The sequence below is a fragment of the Callorhinchus milii genome, unplaced genomic scaffold (assembly GCF_018977255.1).
Source record: "Callorhinchus milii isolate IMCB2004 unplaced genomic scaffold, IMCB_Cmil_1.0 Scaffold1, whole genome shotgun sequence".
Classification (NCBI taxonomy): Eukaryota; Metazoa; Chordata; class Chondrichthyes; order Chimaeriformes; family Callorhinchidae; genus Callorhinchus; species Callorhinchus milii.
The window spans coordinates 49,215,938-49,230,174 of NW_024704742.1; the positions used below are offsets into that span (position 1 = coordinate 49,215,938).

Below are 14,237 nucleotides of genomic sequence, written 5' to 3' on the forward strand. Positions count from 1 at the left end.
TTTCTATATTCAAGAGGTAGAAAGTCCAGACTTTAGTCATTGGCTCAAACAGATACAGGCTTGATGACTGTCGAGAAATCCCTCCCATAGTCTTCAAAATAATGGAATATTTGGTCATTAGAACTAAATTAGTGCTATTTATATTAATATTCCAACTTGAATATTTATTTTTTCTTATTTAAAACTTTCCATTTGCTTAAGTTCACCTGGCCTACAATCCCTCAGATAAAATCGGTCTTTTACTTCAAGGTTGTTTGTGGGACACTGCTGTGGGCAAATTGGCTGCTCCGTTTCCCTTGAAATACACTCACAAAACTTTACAGTAAATGCTGTGAAGTGCTTTGACATGCCCTCCTGATGTGAAGGGCGCTTTATCAAGTGCAATGATTATTATTATTACATGAAGTGATAAAGCGCTATATAAATGGTAATTACAGCATAAATGTAATGCCATGCTGCACTCCCATTGTCAGAACAATTACTTTTAGAGGTGCAGCTGAGCTACCCAGGAGAATGATAGAAATCTACTGTTACAATTTACACTTAAAACAGTTCAAATGAATTCAACTCAAAGTCTGTGGAACGTTGTTTTGCTGGTGCTGCCACATTTTCCTATATAACATTCTTTCCGAAATACAAGATTTATTCACAGAACNTTTTTTAATTGCGCTACTTTTTGTTCCATCTGTTGTGTAATTCGAAGGGACAATCCCCTGCCCTTTGCCATTTAAAAATAAACAGTAAAAATTTGCCTTTTGCTTACCATAGCTAATATTTCCTCCAGATACACTGATATGTTCACATGGAAGTGGCATACCTATTTGGAACTCTCAGTCTGGTTTGGATACTCTAAAGCTGGCAGCCCATGGGCCGATTTCATCAGCCCCTCCCTCCACCTTCATCTGGCTCATCCCCTCCCTTTATAAACCGTAAATGTCATGTTACGTTTCTCGAAGGGAAACACAAAAATATTGCTTATGTGGCTCGCGGACGTTTCTCAAATAGGGCATCCGGCCTCCAGCAGCCAAAAGGCTGGACCACTCTGTTCTAAAGCATGGAGATGGCTTTCCGTATGTATCGACTATCCTGTTGTTAAGGCTCACTTGTAAATACTAGCCACTTGGACAATCAATCAACGGAAGGAAAAAAGAGTCATACAACTTCATGAATTAAAAATTGAAGGAAAGAGGGGAAAAAAGCGATTCGATACTTACATCTAGAGAATGTTCATTTAAAATCATGAGACCCATGTTTTTTGTCAGGAGTTTACAGGAGTATCCTAGTTAGGGACAAAACAAAGACACAGTGAGAAATGGCTCATTGCTCAATTTCAAGATCCTCACACTTTTTTCAAATTCCTTCATGTCTTGGCACACCCCTCTCTCTCCGGCCTGCTTAATCCCCAACCCACAACCTCTGGCCTTCTGCTTGTCCCTCATGCTCTCTGTTCCACCATCAGCAGCCAATACACCTCAAAACCCTGGAACACTCTTCCTCTGTCCCTCCCCCTTGCCCCTTCCTTCCCCATCTTCAGGTTGCGCCTGAAGACCTCCTATTCGACCGTATGTACAGTCATCTCCCCTCAGCTCGGCATTGTGCTCTGCCACTGTCAAGCTCTCTGAGACGCTACTCTGTGTGAGAGGCGATACATAAATGCAAGTTGTTGTTGCTCAATTGGGCTGTTGTGTTTTCTGATAAATACAGTCACTCCACTTCACAGTAAATCCTAACAAGTACTTTGGGACGTTCTCCTGACATGGAAAGTGCTTTTCCAAATGCAAGGCATATTATTAGTGTGAAGGGTACAAGCAATAAATTTGATTTTGCAGTAAATGCTGTATCTGTGATACTAAGTCATAAACATTTAATAATTTGTTTCATTGAAGAATCACTATTTTAATACATAGAGAACACTATACAAACAGTTTAAAAAAGTACTGAACTTCAGATAAATATTCTTTTCCTTTCAGCAAACTTTAAATAGACACACATATTGAGGCACTGCTGCACACTAGTTCAGTGTAGAAAGTCTAAGTTAATTGATCAAAGATTAAAACTCAAAACTTATTTAAAAACATTCTCTCTGTAATGGGAAAAAAAGCTTTCTAGATACAATTCTCAAATGTTACTGAATGCATCCAAGATCAATAAGAAAATAGAAATCAAATGTATGAATTGGAAAAGCATTACTGTCCTGTGTATAACTTTCCATGCAAAACAAAGCTTTTATACAGTCACCATATTTACTCTAGATATGCAACAGCAAGTATGGAGCCTATAAAACGAAAGAGGCAAGGTTATGGTTAGGAATTTAACCTATAAGGGTTAGCTTGTGTTAGCACTTTGTAATACTTTTTTCCTTGATGAAGGATTTTTCTTTGCTATATTCGATGAATTGCAGTTTGCTTTCCATTCTTTTTTATAACCACCCCCCACACAAATTTTGACATTAAAAATAATAATTAGAAATGTCAGTCGTGCTTCTGAAATCCTTTCCTCCTCCTCACGAAGTTTAGAGAATTTGTTTTGTGTGGTTTTTTTGTTTAAAAAGTCCAGAAAGCAGAAGACACATGGAAAACCCTTACGCAACCCCCAAAAAATCTATAACTTATTTAAAAATTGAAATTACTTTATGGTTACTGTGGCTTTTGTGCCTTTATTTTCTGCGTAGTTTTTCCAGGTTTCCACTACACGGTCCTCTGCAAATTAACATCTGTGCTAAAGAGAATTCTCAAACATGTGGCTGTGGAAAATGAGCTGAACGGAATGACGATGTTACAATGTTGACTATTATTAGTTTTTTTAAAAAAAATTGGAATAGAAATATTGTTTAAATGTGATTTTACTTCTTTTAAAAAAATACATGATTAGAAATGAAAATATTTTGTACTATTTATTTGGAGGTTTTGCTTTCGGTGCATCAAACTACTGTTTGTGTTTTATAAAACTGAAGGGAGGTCTGGTAAAATAGAAAGACACCGAATGTAATGACCGGTTATTTTGGAAGTGGAAGCTGATCGCACATCAGTGAGCAAACCAACTCAAACACCCTGTGAGAAGACAGCCTCTCTGTTGGAAAACAAATGTTAAGTCACACAAGGGAGCCATAAAAAGGAAGGAAATAAATCCATCTGTTGAACATTTTTCAAATTAATGAGACATCATCACTTCTAGATGCACAAAACGGTGCAATGGACAGGTCAGTTTGACCGTTTTCAAAAGCAATTAAATGTCAGAGTCCAATGAGAGGTTTTCTGTCAGACACTGAGACAGATGGACGAAAGCACCACAACAAAAAGTCTCCATTTCTAGCCAGAGGCTTCAGAACTTTGGATTATCGAAAAGCAATGAGCCTGCCCCATCAACTTACTCATTCAAACACCTGCTTCACAAATCAGTGCCTTGGAAGCTGATTCCCAGGCGCCGTTTGAAACTTCCGACTACACTCAAGATTAATTTGAGCTGCTTTAAGACAAGCTGCTTGGTTTACATAGGAGGCTGCCATTTGGCCCAATATGCCTGTGTCGTGCCAATCCCCAATGGAACTCTGTTATAATCCAATTTTCCTTCCACCTTTATTGAATCTTTAATCTTCGTGCGTTTACCTAATTCCCTTTTAGATGTTAGAATTGGTGGTTCCCAAGAACTCTGCAAAACTGAAGGATCTACTTTCGCTCTCATGGGTCTGGTATTCTTTAAGTTGCACCTTCTTGCTGACGATTCACTAAATAATGGAATTCTTCCACTATTTACCCTCCCAAACCATTTTGGTCTTGAAAGATTCTGCGAGATTCCCCCCTTAACTTTCTTTGTGGGAGAAACAACCACTTGACTGTACAAGAAGGATTTATCCAAGGCGGCACAACAAGAGGGGATAAAGATGTGAAGAGCAATGTTTAGGATGGATACAGAAAATATTTATTTATAAAATAGGGTGATTAACAGAATTAGCAGCGTGGGAGAGAGCAGGCTATGGACCTATTTAAGAAGGAACTTGATGCTGTAATGTAGACAGTAGAGCATCACTCACACTCGGCTGCCCAGACCTTTAAAATTATTAATGGGAGGCATCAGATTGTAAATTTTCGATGTAAACAGAATGATAGTTACTAAAACAGCAGTGATGCTCTTGAACATCTAGCCTCAAATAGAGAGTTATGGGGGAGGCTTATTAAACAAATTATATAGCTCTCGCTGTTTCTTGATTGCTATGAGATTACCCTTAAGGTGAAAAATGTCTATCTAATTCTCTCCAGACATTACATTTGTCACCCTCCTTCCCCCACAGCATAAGTATGAGAAAGTACAACAAATATTTTTCAAGTTTGCATACAATACGTTTCTACATATACATGTATTTGAACATAGCCTACAGTGATACACTATTAAATGCAATTCCAGCCATACCTATATTAATAGCAGTTTCCTGCTTGTCTCCTGTAATGATCCAGATTTTGATGTCTGCTTTGAATAATGTTTCTATGGTTTCTGGCACTTGGTCTTGAAGTCTATCTTCAATTGCTGTAGCTCCAAGCAACTGCAGATTCTATCAAAACGACATGGAAAGTAATTAGTAGCAGAGCAAATAGGTAACCTTATCAAAGCATTTACTGCACAGGTTACCAAGCTAAGTACAACCATATTGACAAAGGGTTTGCCAATTCTGAGCAAACTAGAATTCCAGTGTTGACCACCAAGATTTTAACCACAGGTTTGAGAACATTCCTTGAAATGCTCTGTCACAGAAAGCGGATGTAAATTTCACTTCATGGCTGCTTGTCAGATACCTCTTTGTGCAAACCGGTTGCTGTGTACACCTACAAAATACAGTCACCACATGTTATAGTATTTCCTGTGAGGACATGACAAATGCTTTATCGAATACAAGAAATCTTATTAATTTTTCATTTAAAGGATATTATCAGTAAAACGATAGTAGGAACAATGATGCTCGACAATAAATGCGCTTTGTTTTATTCTACCCTCCATTCAAATGTCTTGAGTTATTTGAAGGCCAAGGTGTTTTATTGGCTATAGTCAAACATTAGTTACGTACTTTACACATTTTTTTTCTCGGCATCAGAGAACATTAAATATGGCTTTTATGAACAGAAAAAGAACATTTTTTCCAACAGTCGTATCCTGTTGATATTAAATCCTAACCAAATGCTTTATTATAATAATCCTTGCATTTGATATAGCGCCTTATCACGTTGTCAAAACATCTTCAGAGGATACTGTGTAAAGTTAATTGACTGTGTATTTTGCTTTCTCACCATAACTCCAAAAAAATTCTCTTTAGATACGCATCTGATTGTCTCTTGAACCTATCCATAAATTGATTACCCTTTCTATAAACAAGGTCTGCCTGACTTCCTAGTTACTCCTAATTTCTAACTTGTGTTCCCTGGTATTTGACCTTTCACTAAAGTGAATAATTTCCCTGCACAAACCTCTGCTTCATGACCTTGAAAGCATCCGTAGGGTCATCTTGATGTCTCCTCTCCTATTTTCCTAAAGAGAAGAAACTCTTTACCCTTTGTTTGTTAACCTTTCCTTAGGACTTAAATTCCTGACACTTAGAATCATCCACTTTGCTCGTTTCACCTGTTTACTCTCTCAGGATGATATCCTTCCTCTAGCGTACAATAAATACAAACAGTAAGTCTTAAGATGGATAGGTTCTTAAAATCTTTGCAGCTTGAATGCGGTAGAATTTATCAAGGGAGAAGTTGAAAGATTCCCAGAGTGTCAGTTGAGTGGCTGTTCACTAAGAGTAAACATTGTAAAAATTGTAATGATCAAAGTGGCTGGACTAGATTTCCAAGTCAGTGGATTTCCAGGTCAGATGCCCAGAAGTGATGCTGAACTTATACAGTGCTCTAGTCAGGTCAGATAACAACAGTTTGCATTTATAAATGTTTTTAGAAATACAAACTGTTGTTGTGTGGCCTGACGAGAACACTGTATAACTTCAGCATCACTTCATTCAGGGTAGCGTCTCAGAGCACTGAACAGTGGCAGAGCGGGTAGAGGGGATGTCAAACAGGAAGGTCTTGGGGTGTGATCTGAAGACAAACTAGGAGCGGGCAAGGTGGATGGATTGAGGCAGAGGTTTCCAGAGCTCAGGGTCTAGTGGCTAAAACACAACAGCAGATCGTGGACCGGAGTGAGAAAGGGACGTACAGCAGACCGGAGCCAGTTGAATGAAGGGGCAGATAGAGGAATGGGGTGAAAGCAGGTCGGAGAAGTAGGGAGGGCATGAAGCGATTTGTACATGAGTGAGGATCTTATAATTAGCCTGTGCTACAATAGGGAGCCAGTCAAGCCTGGCAAGCACTGGGGTGATGCAGATGTGGGGTTTAGTACGGGTGGGGCTGGGCGGCATACTTTCGAATCAATTGGATTTTATGAATGATGGGAGCTGGGGAGACTGTTGAGGAGAGCATTGGATAAATCAAGATGAGGGGTGACAAATGCGTGATAAGGGTTCAGCTGCATTGGGTGTGAGGTATGGTTGGAGGTGGCGGTTGTGGGCTAAATGCAGGGTCGGAAGGACAGCTGATATGGATTGTGCATATGTTCAGAGAATCTGATGAATAGGATAAGTAGGTTAATAAGGTTGGATCTGCAGGTGAGAAGACGTTGATGGAAGCCAAGAGGATGGCTTCCGCCTTTTCAACATTCAGCTGCATAAAGTTGGAAAAAAGGTGGCTGGAAAAAAAGTCTGATACAATTTTTAATCATAACTTCTTATAATCTTCTGCTTGCAACCTTTTTTCTGGCAGAAGACCCGGAACAAAAAGACCCCATAAATCAAGCCGTTCAGTGCAACAGTGTGAGTAGAAACGTCTATGATTCTATGAAGTCTCAATGTGTACAGGATTCTTTGGCTCTTAAATATGGTTTTGCAATTTATCAACGGAATGAACACTTAAATAATACATTAACAATCTGTTCTCACTTCCGTGACCACTAACTTGTTAATCATTCACCTAAGCAGTCAGTTTAACACCTCATTAGTCCACATCTACTGAAGTCCAGCCAGTGTAAAGGTACCTTTTTGAAAAAAAATCCTTTAGTCCTGAACTTTCAAGCCGCAATTTAAGGAAAACTTTTTTCAAACAATTTTTGTGTAACAAATACTACATATGGATTTGTAGATTTTTGATAAGTCTAGATGGCAATAATGGAAAATCAGTTAATATTTCTTAGTGCAAAATTCTGCTTCAAATTTAACTACAGCCCATCAGAAACCTTACAAAAGTTGTTGTTGACCGAGTGCAATAGCTTATTCCTAGGCCAGGGAACTACAAAATAAGTCACTGGTTAAGCATTTCATATTAACAATGTTTAATTTGGTGGCAAATACTTTGGAACTTCAAAGTTCCATGGTTGCATGAAATTATATTGAAACATTTTTGTTCATCCTAGTTTATCGACCATTTTCTTTTTTAATGGTTAATTCCTCACTTATGTAGTGATGGAAGTTGGTTTATTTACTGGTAGGTCATTAAATAAAGGAGCCACAAAGCTGTTCTATGATTCAATACTGCCATCTTCTGGTAATCCTTGCTCCTTCTGGAATGTTAAATGCAACGTCTTGAAGCACTTCATAGGATAGACTAAAGTGTATTGATGGTGTATTTTGTGAGCAAAACATGGTAAGAAGTGAGAATGCTACCACTGAGCCGGGCTGAGGTCCGAAATATGTGGTCAACAAAGGAAGCTGAGGATACCCAGCAAGATATGGGAGGAATCTAAGGGTAAATGAAGACACAGTTAAAGAGAAAGGTCTTTGGGAGGATTTTTGAAAGTGGGCAGAGAGATATTAATGCAGGGGTCTGGAAGGGAGTTCCAGAGAGCAGGACATGGTGACTGCATAAATTGACAAATATCACTGTGCCCAAAACAATATTTCTAAATATGTATTTTCTAAAACACAAAAGTAATAATTTGAAAACATTAAGTACAAAGCGGTCAAATCAAAATATTTTTTCAATTAATAATCAGTCTAGAGAACACCGATATATACACTTCAACTCGGCTTTATCTGGAAGAACACATTTTAGATTGAACAGCAATTGCATTTCTTCTGAGCTGTAAGACTATCCTGCAACAACAACAACAAGATTCCATTTATTGAGCGCCTTTCACGTCGGGAGGACGTCCCAAGGCGCTGGACAGTTGGGTCAGGACCCAAGCAAGGGGGAAATGGTCAGGGTGAGGGGAGGGAAGGGAGGGAGCGAGGAGGGGGTAGAGAGTCGAGAGGGGAGCTGAAGGCACAGTCAAAGAGAAAGGTCTTGAGACCGGCCTTGAAGGAGGAAAGGGAGGAGGCGGTGAAGGCACTGGGGGATAGAGTTCCAGAGCCTCGGGGCTGAGAGGCTGAAGGCCCGGCCACCGATGGTAGGGCGGTTGGGGCGGGGGATGTGGAGCAGACCGGAGCCAGAGGAATGGAGGGTACGGGCAGGTAGGTAGGGGGATAGTAGGTCGGAGAGGTAGGAGGGAGCGAGGCCGTGAATGGCCTTGTAGGTGAGGATGAGGATCTTGAATTCAATCCTCTGGGGGATGGGGAGCCAGTGGAGGCGAGCGAGGGTGGGAGTGATGTGGTCGCGAAGCCTGGTGCGGGACAGTACACGAGCTGCAGAGTTCTGAATGACCTGCAGCTTGTGGAGGGAGGTGCTGGGAAGGCCGGCGAGGAGAGAGTTCCCATAGTCCAGCCTTGAGGTGATAAAGGCATGGACCAGGGTTTCAGCAGCGTGAGGGGTGAGGTAATGCCGTAGTCTGGCGATGTTCCGGAGGTGATGGAAGGCGGTGCCAGTTGTGGTGCGGATATGAGGGAGAAAGGACAGCTCAGGGTCGAACAGAACCCCGAGGTTCCTGACGGCTTTGAGAGGTGGAGAGTGCAGCCTTGGATGCTGATGCTGTCAGCGCCTGAGCTGCGGAGGCGCTGACGTGAGCCAATCAGGAGGGCCTCAGTTTTGCGCACGTTGAGCTGAAGAAAGTTGTCTCTCGTCCAGGACTCGATGTCGGACAGGCAGCTGTCAGGACATCGGTGGTCGTGAAGTTGAGGGTAGAGGAGGAAAGGTAGAGTTGGGTGTCATCCGCATACATGTGGAAGTTAACCCCATGTCTGCGGATGATGTCACCAAGGGCGAGCATATAGAGGGTGAAGAGGAGGGGACACCGCACGAGACAGTGCGGGGGCCGGAGGAAAAACCATTTGTGGAGACAAAGTGGAGACGTTGGGAGAGGTACGACCTAAACCACTCAAGGACAGGGCCTTGAAGGTTTAGGTGGGAGGACAGGCGGTGGAGGAGGATAGCATGGCCGACCATATCGAATGCTGCCGATAGGTCGAGGAGGACCTTTCGGCAGCATTCCTAAACTGTGAATCTACATACATAATAGTTTTGTGTGCTTTGAAATTGCTGGTTACAGGCAGCCTGGAAACCTGACCTCACAAGGCTTCAGGAAACTCTGGGGAGTGTTGTCTATAGCCTAACGTTGTTTCATTACTACGATGGCAATTTTTACCAAATAATCATACAATACTAATAAATACATTTAAAAAGAGCTACAGTATATAATTTATGTCCCTTTTACAAAATGTACCACAGCTCATTTATGCATTATCAAGCCTGACTTACAGTCTGTGCCAAGGCTGGAACCAGAAATCTAATCAAATGAATCTCCACATGTCAACCTATAACCCCCTGTCAATTTATATACACATCAGGACATAATTATCTGCCTGTGAGGCCTAACATACAGACATACAACATGCAGTTCTCATTTCTAAGTGAGAAAGTTCTCAAAGATTTGACTAGGGATGGGCGGATTAGTTGCCACAGGTCAACCACGTGCAGAGGAAATTATTATGTACTCAGAAACAAATGAAAATTAATAATTAGGTAATCAACTTTTACTTAACATTTACTTATTAAAAATATCGGAGCACATGCACTTGTCGAAAAGCAAAATATATGCCCATTTAGAGATGGTTTCCACAAAGTGCATGATACACCCATGAGTCACAGCTTTTTTAAGCTTTCATTGTTTCATCTGACTGCATAATTGAGGAGCTAAAAGACAAACAAAAAAGGAAGCACTTGATATCATCTTGGCTCAAGTACTTTGAGACGTTCTCCTGAGGTGAAACACGCTATATCAAATGGAAGGTTTATGTTTGTTTATTCCTTTTTCTTAAAAAAATGGATGCTCCTTTCTTCCAGAAACATTAACCTGAATGCAAGCTGGCAGATAGCAGTTGGAAATACATAGGAAACATCTGGGTTATAACAAATAAAACAGAAGTTAACAGAATAGGGAAGAGGAGAAAATAGAATGGAAAAGGTGACAAACCAAACATGAGTATTTATATGTTTTATAATAATAATCCTTGCATTTGATATAGCGCCTTATCATGTCTTCAAGACGGCTCAAAGTGCATCACAGAATATACTGTTAAATGAACTGATTGTCTATTTTGTGGATGAAACACAGCAGCCAATTACACACATCAGTGTCCCACAAAGTCATGGATTGAAGTGACCAAACAATTTTTTATTAATCTTTTTTGAAGGAATAATTTTCCTGGAAAAGCGATCTGCCAATCGACTAACAACAGCGTTCCTACTTACTGCTAGCTAAACAGAGTCATGTGGAGTAAGGAAACTTGCCCAACATTTCGCCCTGCAGGGAATCAAACCCAGGTCTCTCGCTTTTTATTTAAAAGTTTTGTGTTCACTTTAATAGATTAAGGTTAAGGACACAGCATTAAAGCTGACTTCATGTTTTATTATTAGTATTTATTTCAAGAGAGGAATTATATTCACCGTGGGCGAGGTGCACCTGCTGGGCCCACAAAGACCAGAATCTCCATAGAGTTTGCAGTTTAAAGGAGTTTAAATGAACTGGGTTAAAAAAAAGTTTGATTTAATGGTACAGTTGATTCCTGTGTGGTTGTCTAACTGCAGCTGGAGACAGTATGAGTTACACACTAAAAATACAATTCCTGCTGACGTTGATCGAAGTCTAGGTCACATTGCACATCCAGAGCATATTCCAACACACACTTGCACAATATGTTTTCATAAATTTGAAACACAAGGTCACAGCTCCCAAATGAACCTCAAACAACATTTAAGCTCACATAGACGTCACTACCTGCAACAGTGACATTCTGCTTCAAACATAATAATATTCCTTGCTTTTGATATAGCTTCTTATCACATTGTCGAGACATCTCAAGGCGCTTCACAGAATATACTGTAAAGTGAAATGCAAAATACTGCAAATGCTGGAAATCTGACACAAAAACAGAGATTGCTGGGAACACTCAGCAGGTCAGGCAGCATCTACGGAGAAAGGAAAGTGGGTCAACATTTCGGGTCCAAACCCTTCCTCAGAACTGGGGGATGTTGGGAGGGAGAGGTTTTAAGGACTAACAGAGAGGTGAGACAGGGCAAGGAAGACAAAAGAGAAAAGGGGGTGGAGGACAGGAGATGATGGGTTAACGAGGTGTTAGTGATGCAAAACAAAGGAGGGCAGCAGAGGGAGTCCAGAGACAGAAAAGGTATGTTTGGGTCCCAGTATGTTTGGGTCTCTCCTGGACGAGAGATAACTTTCTCCAGCACAACGTGCGCAAAACTGAGGCCCTCCTGATTGGCTCGCGTCAGCGCCTCCGCACCTCAGGCGCTGACAGCATCAGCATCCAAGGCTGCACTCTCCACCTCTCAAAGCAGTCAGGAACCTCGGCGTTTTGTTCGACCCTGAGCTGTCCTTTCTTCCTCATATCCACGCCACAACTGGCACCGCCTTCCATCACCTCCGGAATGTCGCCAGACTACGGCACTACCTCACCCCTCACGCTGCTGAAGCTCTGGTCCACGCCTTTATCACCTCAAGGCTGGACTATGGGAACTCTCTCCTCGCCGGCCTTCCCGCCACCTCCCTCCACAAGCTGCAGGTCATTCAGAACTCTGCAGCTCGTGTACTGTCCTGCACCAGGCTTCGGGAACACATCAATCCCACCCTCGCTCGCCTCCACTGGCTCCCCATCCCCCAGAGGATCGAATTCAAGATCCTCATCCTCACCTACAAGGCCATTCACGGCCTCGCTCCCTCCTACCTCTCCGACCTACTATCCCCCTACCTACCTGCCCGTACCCTCCGTTCCTCTGGCTCCGGTCTGCTCCACATTCCCCGCCCCAACTGCCCTACCATCGGTGGTCGGGCCTTCAGCCTCTCAGCCCCGAGGCTCTGGAACTCTATCCCCCAGTGCCTTCGCCGCTTCATCCCTTTCCTCCTTCAAGGCTGGTCTCAAGACCTTTCTCTTTGACCGTGCCTTCAGCTCCCCTCTCGACTCTCTGCCCCCTCCTCGCTCCCTCCCTTCCCTCCCCTCACCCTGACCATTTCCCCCCTGCTCGGGTCCTGACCCAACTGTACAGCGCTTTGGGACGTCCTCCCGACGTGAAAGGCGCTCAATGAATGGAATCTTGTTGTTGTTGCTGATGTGCTAATGGTCACAGAAGCGGGGGAAGGGGAAGGTGAGCTGTTATGGTAGATGGGAAGTCTTATGTGATAACTGACATGTCGCCACTGACAATGTCTTTTGATTTTCTGGCTGACTTCCAAATTGCTGAGGGCATCTACGCCACTTTAGAAGAAAAATAGCCTTTTACACCTTTGTAATATTTTTCTGGGATCATATTTGACTAGAACTTTCACATGACAAGCAATTTCACAAAAATGTGTCTATTATACACCACATTTATGAGTAGCTACATATCAAATAGGGAGAAGTTCCACCCAGGTCTAGATTTACTCTATTTATGTAGCATGTTAGAGCATCCAGAACTTGAAAAATTCTTGTATTCAGTCACATCTTTGAAATTGGTTTTCTACAGTTCTTGAAATAACTTACAGAAAACTGGCTTCAAAAATAAGGTTGTGTTTAAGAACCAGCAAAGTTGCCAATCCCAGGATGGGTAACAGAGAGGAAGATTTACATAAGGATAAAGATTTGTAGGAGCAAGCTCTCGTCTTTGAGAATAAGTCTCAATCTTCTGTTCGTCTTCCTGCCTTTTTTCTCCCTCACTTCCCATCTCCATTCCCACTTTCTATACCTATCCTGTCTCACTGTGAGTATATTCTCTGTGTCAGTCTTCATGATGTTACTCATCAGTGCACAGTATTCCAGGGCACTGCTGACGACAGCACAGCCAGCCTGGCTCACTGGCAGGACCTGGAAGGGCAAACCAGTCACTGGGGGCAGGGAGTCATCCCACTCCATAAATAGAGCAAATCTAGACCCAAGTCCACGAGAGAGGGAATTCTATATTTGTATAGGCCTTTTAACCTTGCAATAAAAAGAAAAATGTACTCCCACTTCTGAAATTAAAGGTGTAAACTCTCGCATCAACTGAAAAGACTTAGCACCATCTTCATCAATGTCCTCAGCAAGAAGTCTCAGGAGAGAAAGTATCTAAAGTACTCACTTTTTCAATTAGTTCGTAACACTCTTCAAGCTTGAGAATCCTGTGCTGTATTGAAGTGGCTGCAGTTTGGTATATCGCTGACCAGTTCTTGTATTCACGCTCCGAAATGTCAGCAACAGCAAAACACAAGGTTCTTAAACCTCAAATAGAAGAGAAGATCATGTTACACTTTCTATTTAAACAACATTAAATACAAAGAAATCATATTTTGAAATTAAGAGGAAGAGAACACAAGACCCTGTTCACCTTTCACAAGATCATTACTGTAAATTACACCTCCCAAGTGGCTTTGAATTCCCATAGAAAATAACGGGAAATGGTGATATGAAGGATGTCATGCCACACTTATTCTACAAATGCTTGGAAAGAAACTAATATGGTTATTTCCTGGCCCAGAAATATAGGAAGGGAGGGAATACAAGGGAATTTTATTTGAGGGAATACAAGGAATTCTCCAAATTTGATGAGTTTAATAGCCATAGTTTGAATTCCCGCAATTTTATTACCAATCCTCCAGTTTACACTTTTGTAATTTAATACATTTAACACATCTACCTACTAACCATTTCAATGTTTTGCAGTTAGAAGTACTCACACTAAAGCAGTAAACTCTTCCCTCTTTTGTTCTGACAGTGGCAAAAGCTCTGTCTCCGATCCGGCTTCCGCGCTGCCCATAGCACCACTTTGTTGCCTCTAACGGTTTCTCCTCCAGCCCCCGCACTATCACGTCTGGCG

General features: G+C 41.7%; 1 protein-coding gene across 2 annotated transcripts in view; it reads right to left on the reverse strand.

Moving 5' to 3' along the window:
- Positions 1-14,237, reverse strand: part of atp8a1 (ATPase phospholipid transporting 8A1) — a 208,567-nt gene that overhangs the window by 91,051 nt on the left and 103,279 nt on the right. For both annotated transcript variants that reach the window (XM_042341636.1, XM_042341647.1), the window contains 3 exons: positions 13,503-13,642; positions 4,408-4,546; positions 1,215-1,279 (listed from right to left, as the gene is read on the reverse strand). In XM_042341636.1, coding sequence (XP_042197570.1) covers positions 1,215-1,279; positions 4,408-4,546; positions 13,503-13,642 — 344 coding nt within the window. The remainder of the gene's footprint in view (positions 1-1,214; positions 1,280-4,407; positions 4,547-13,502; positions 13,643-14,237) is intronic.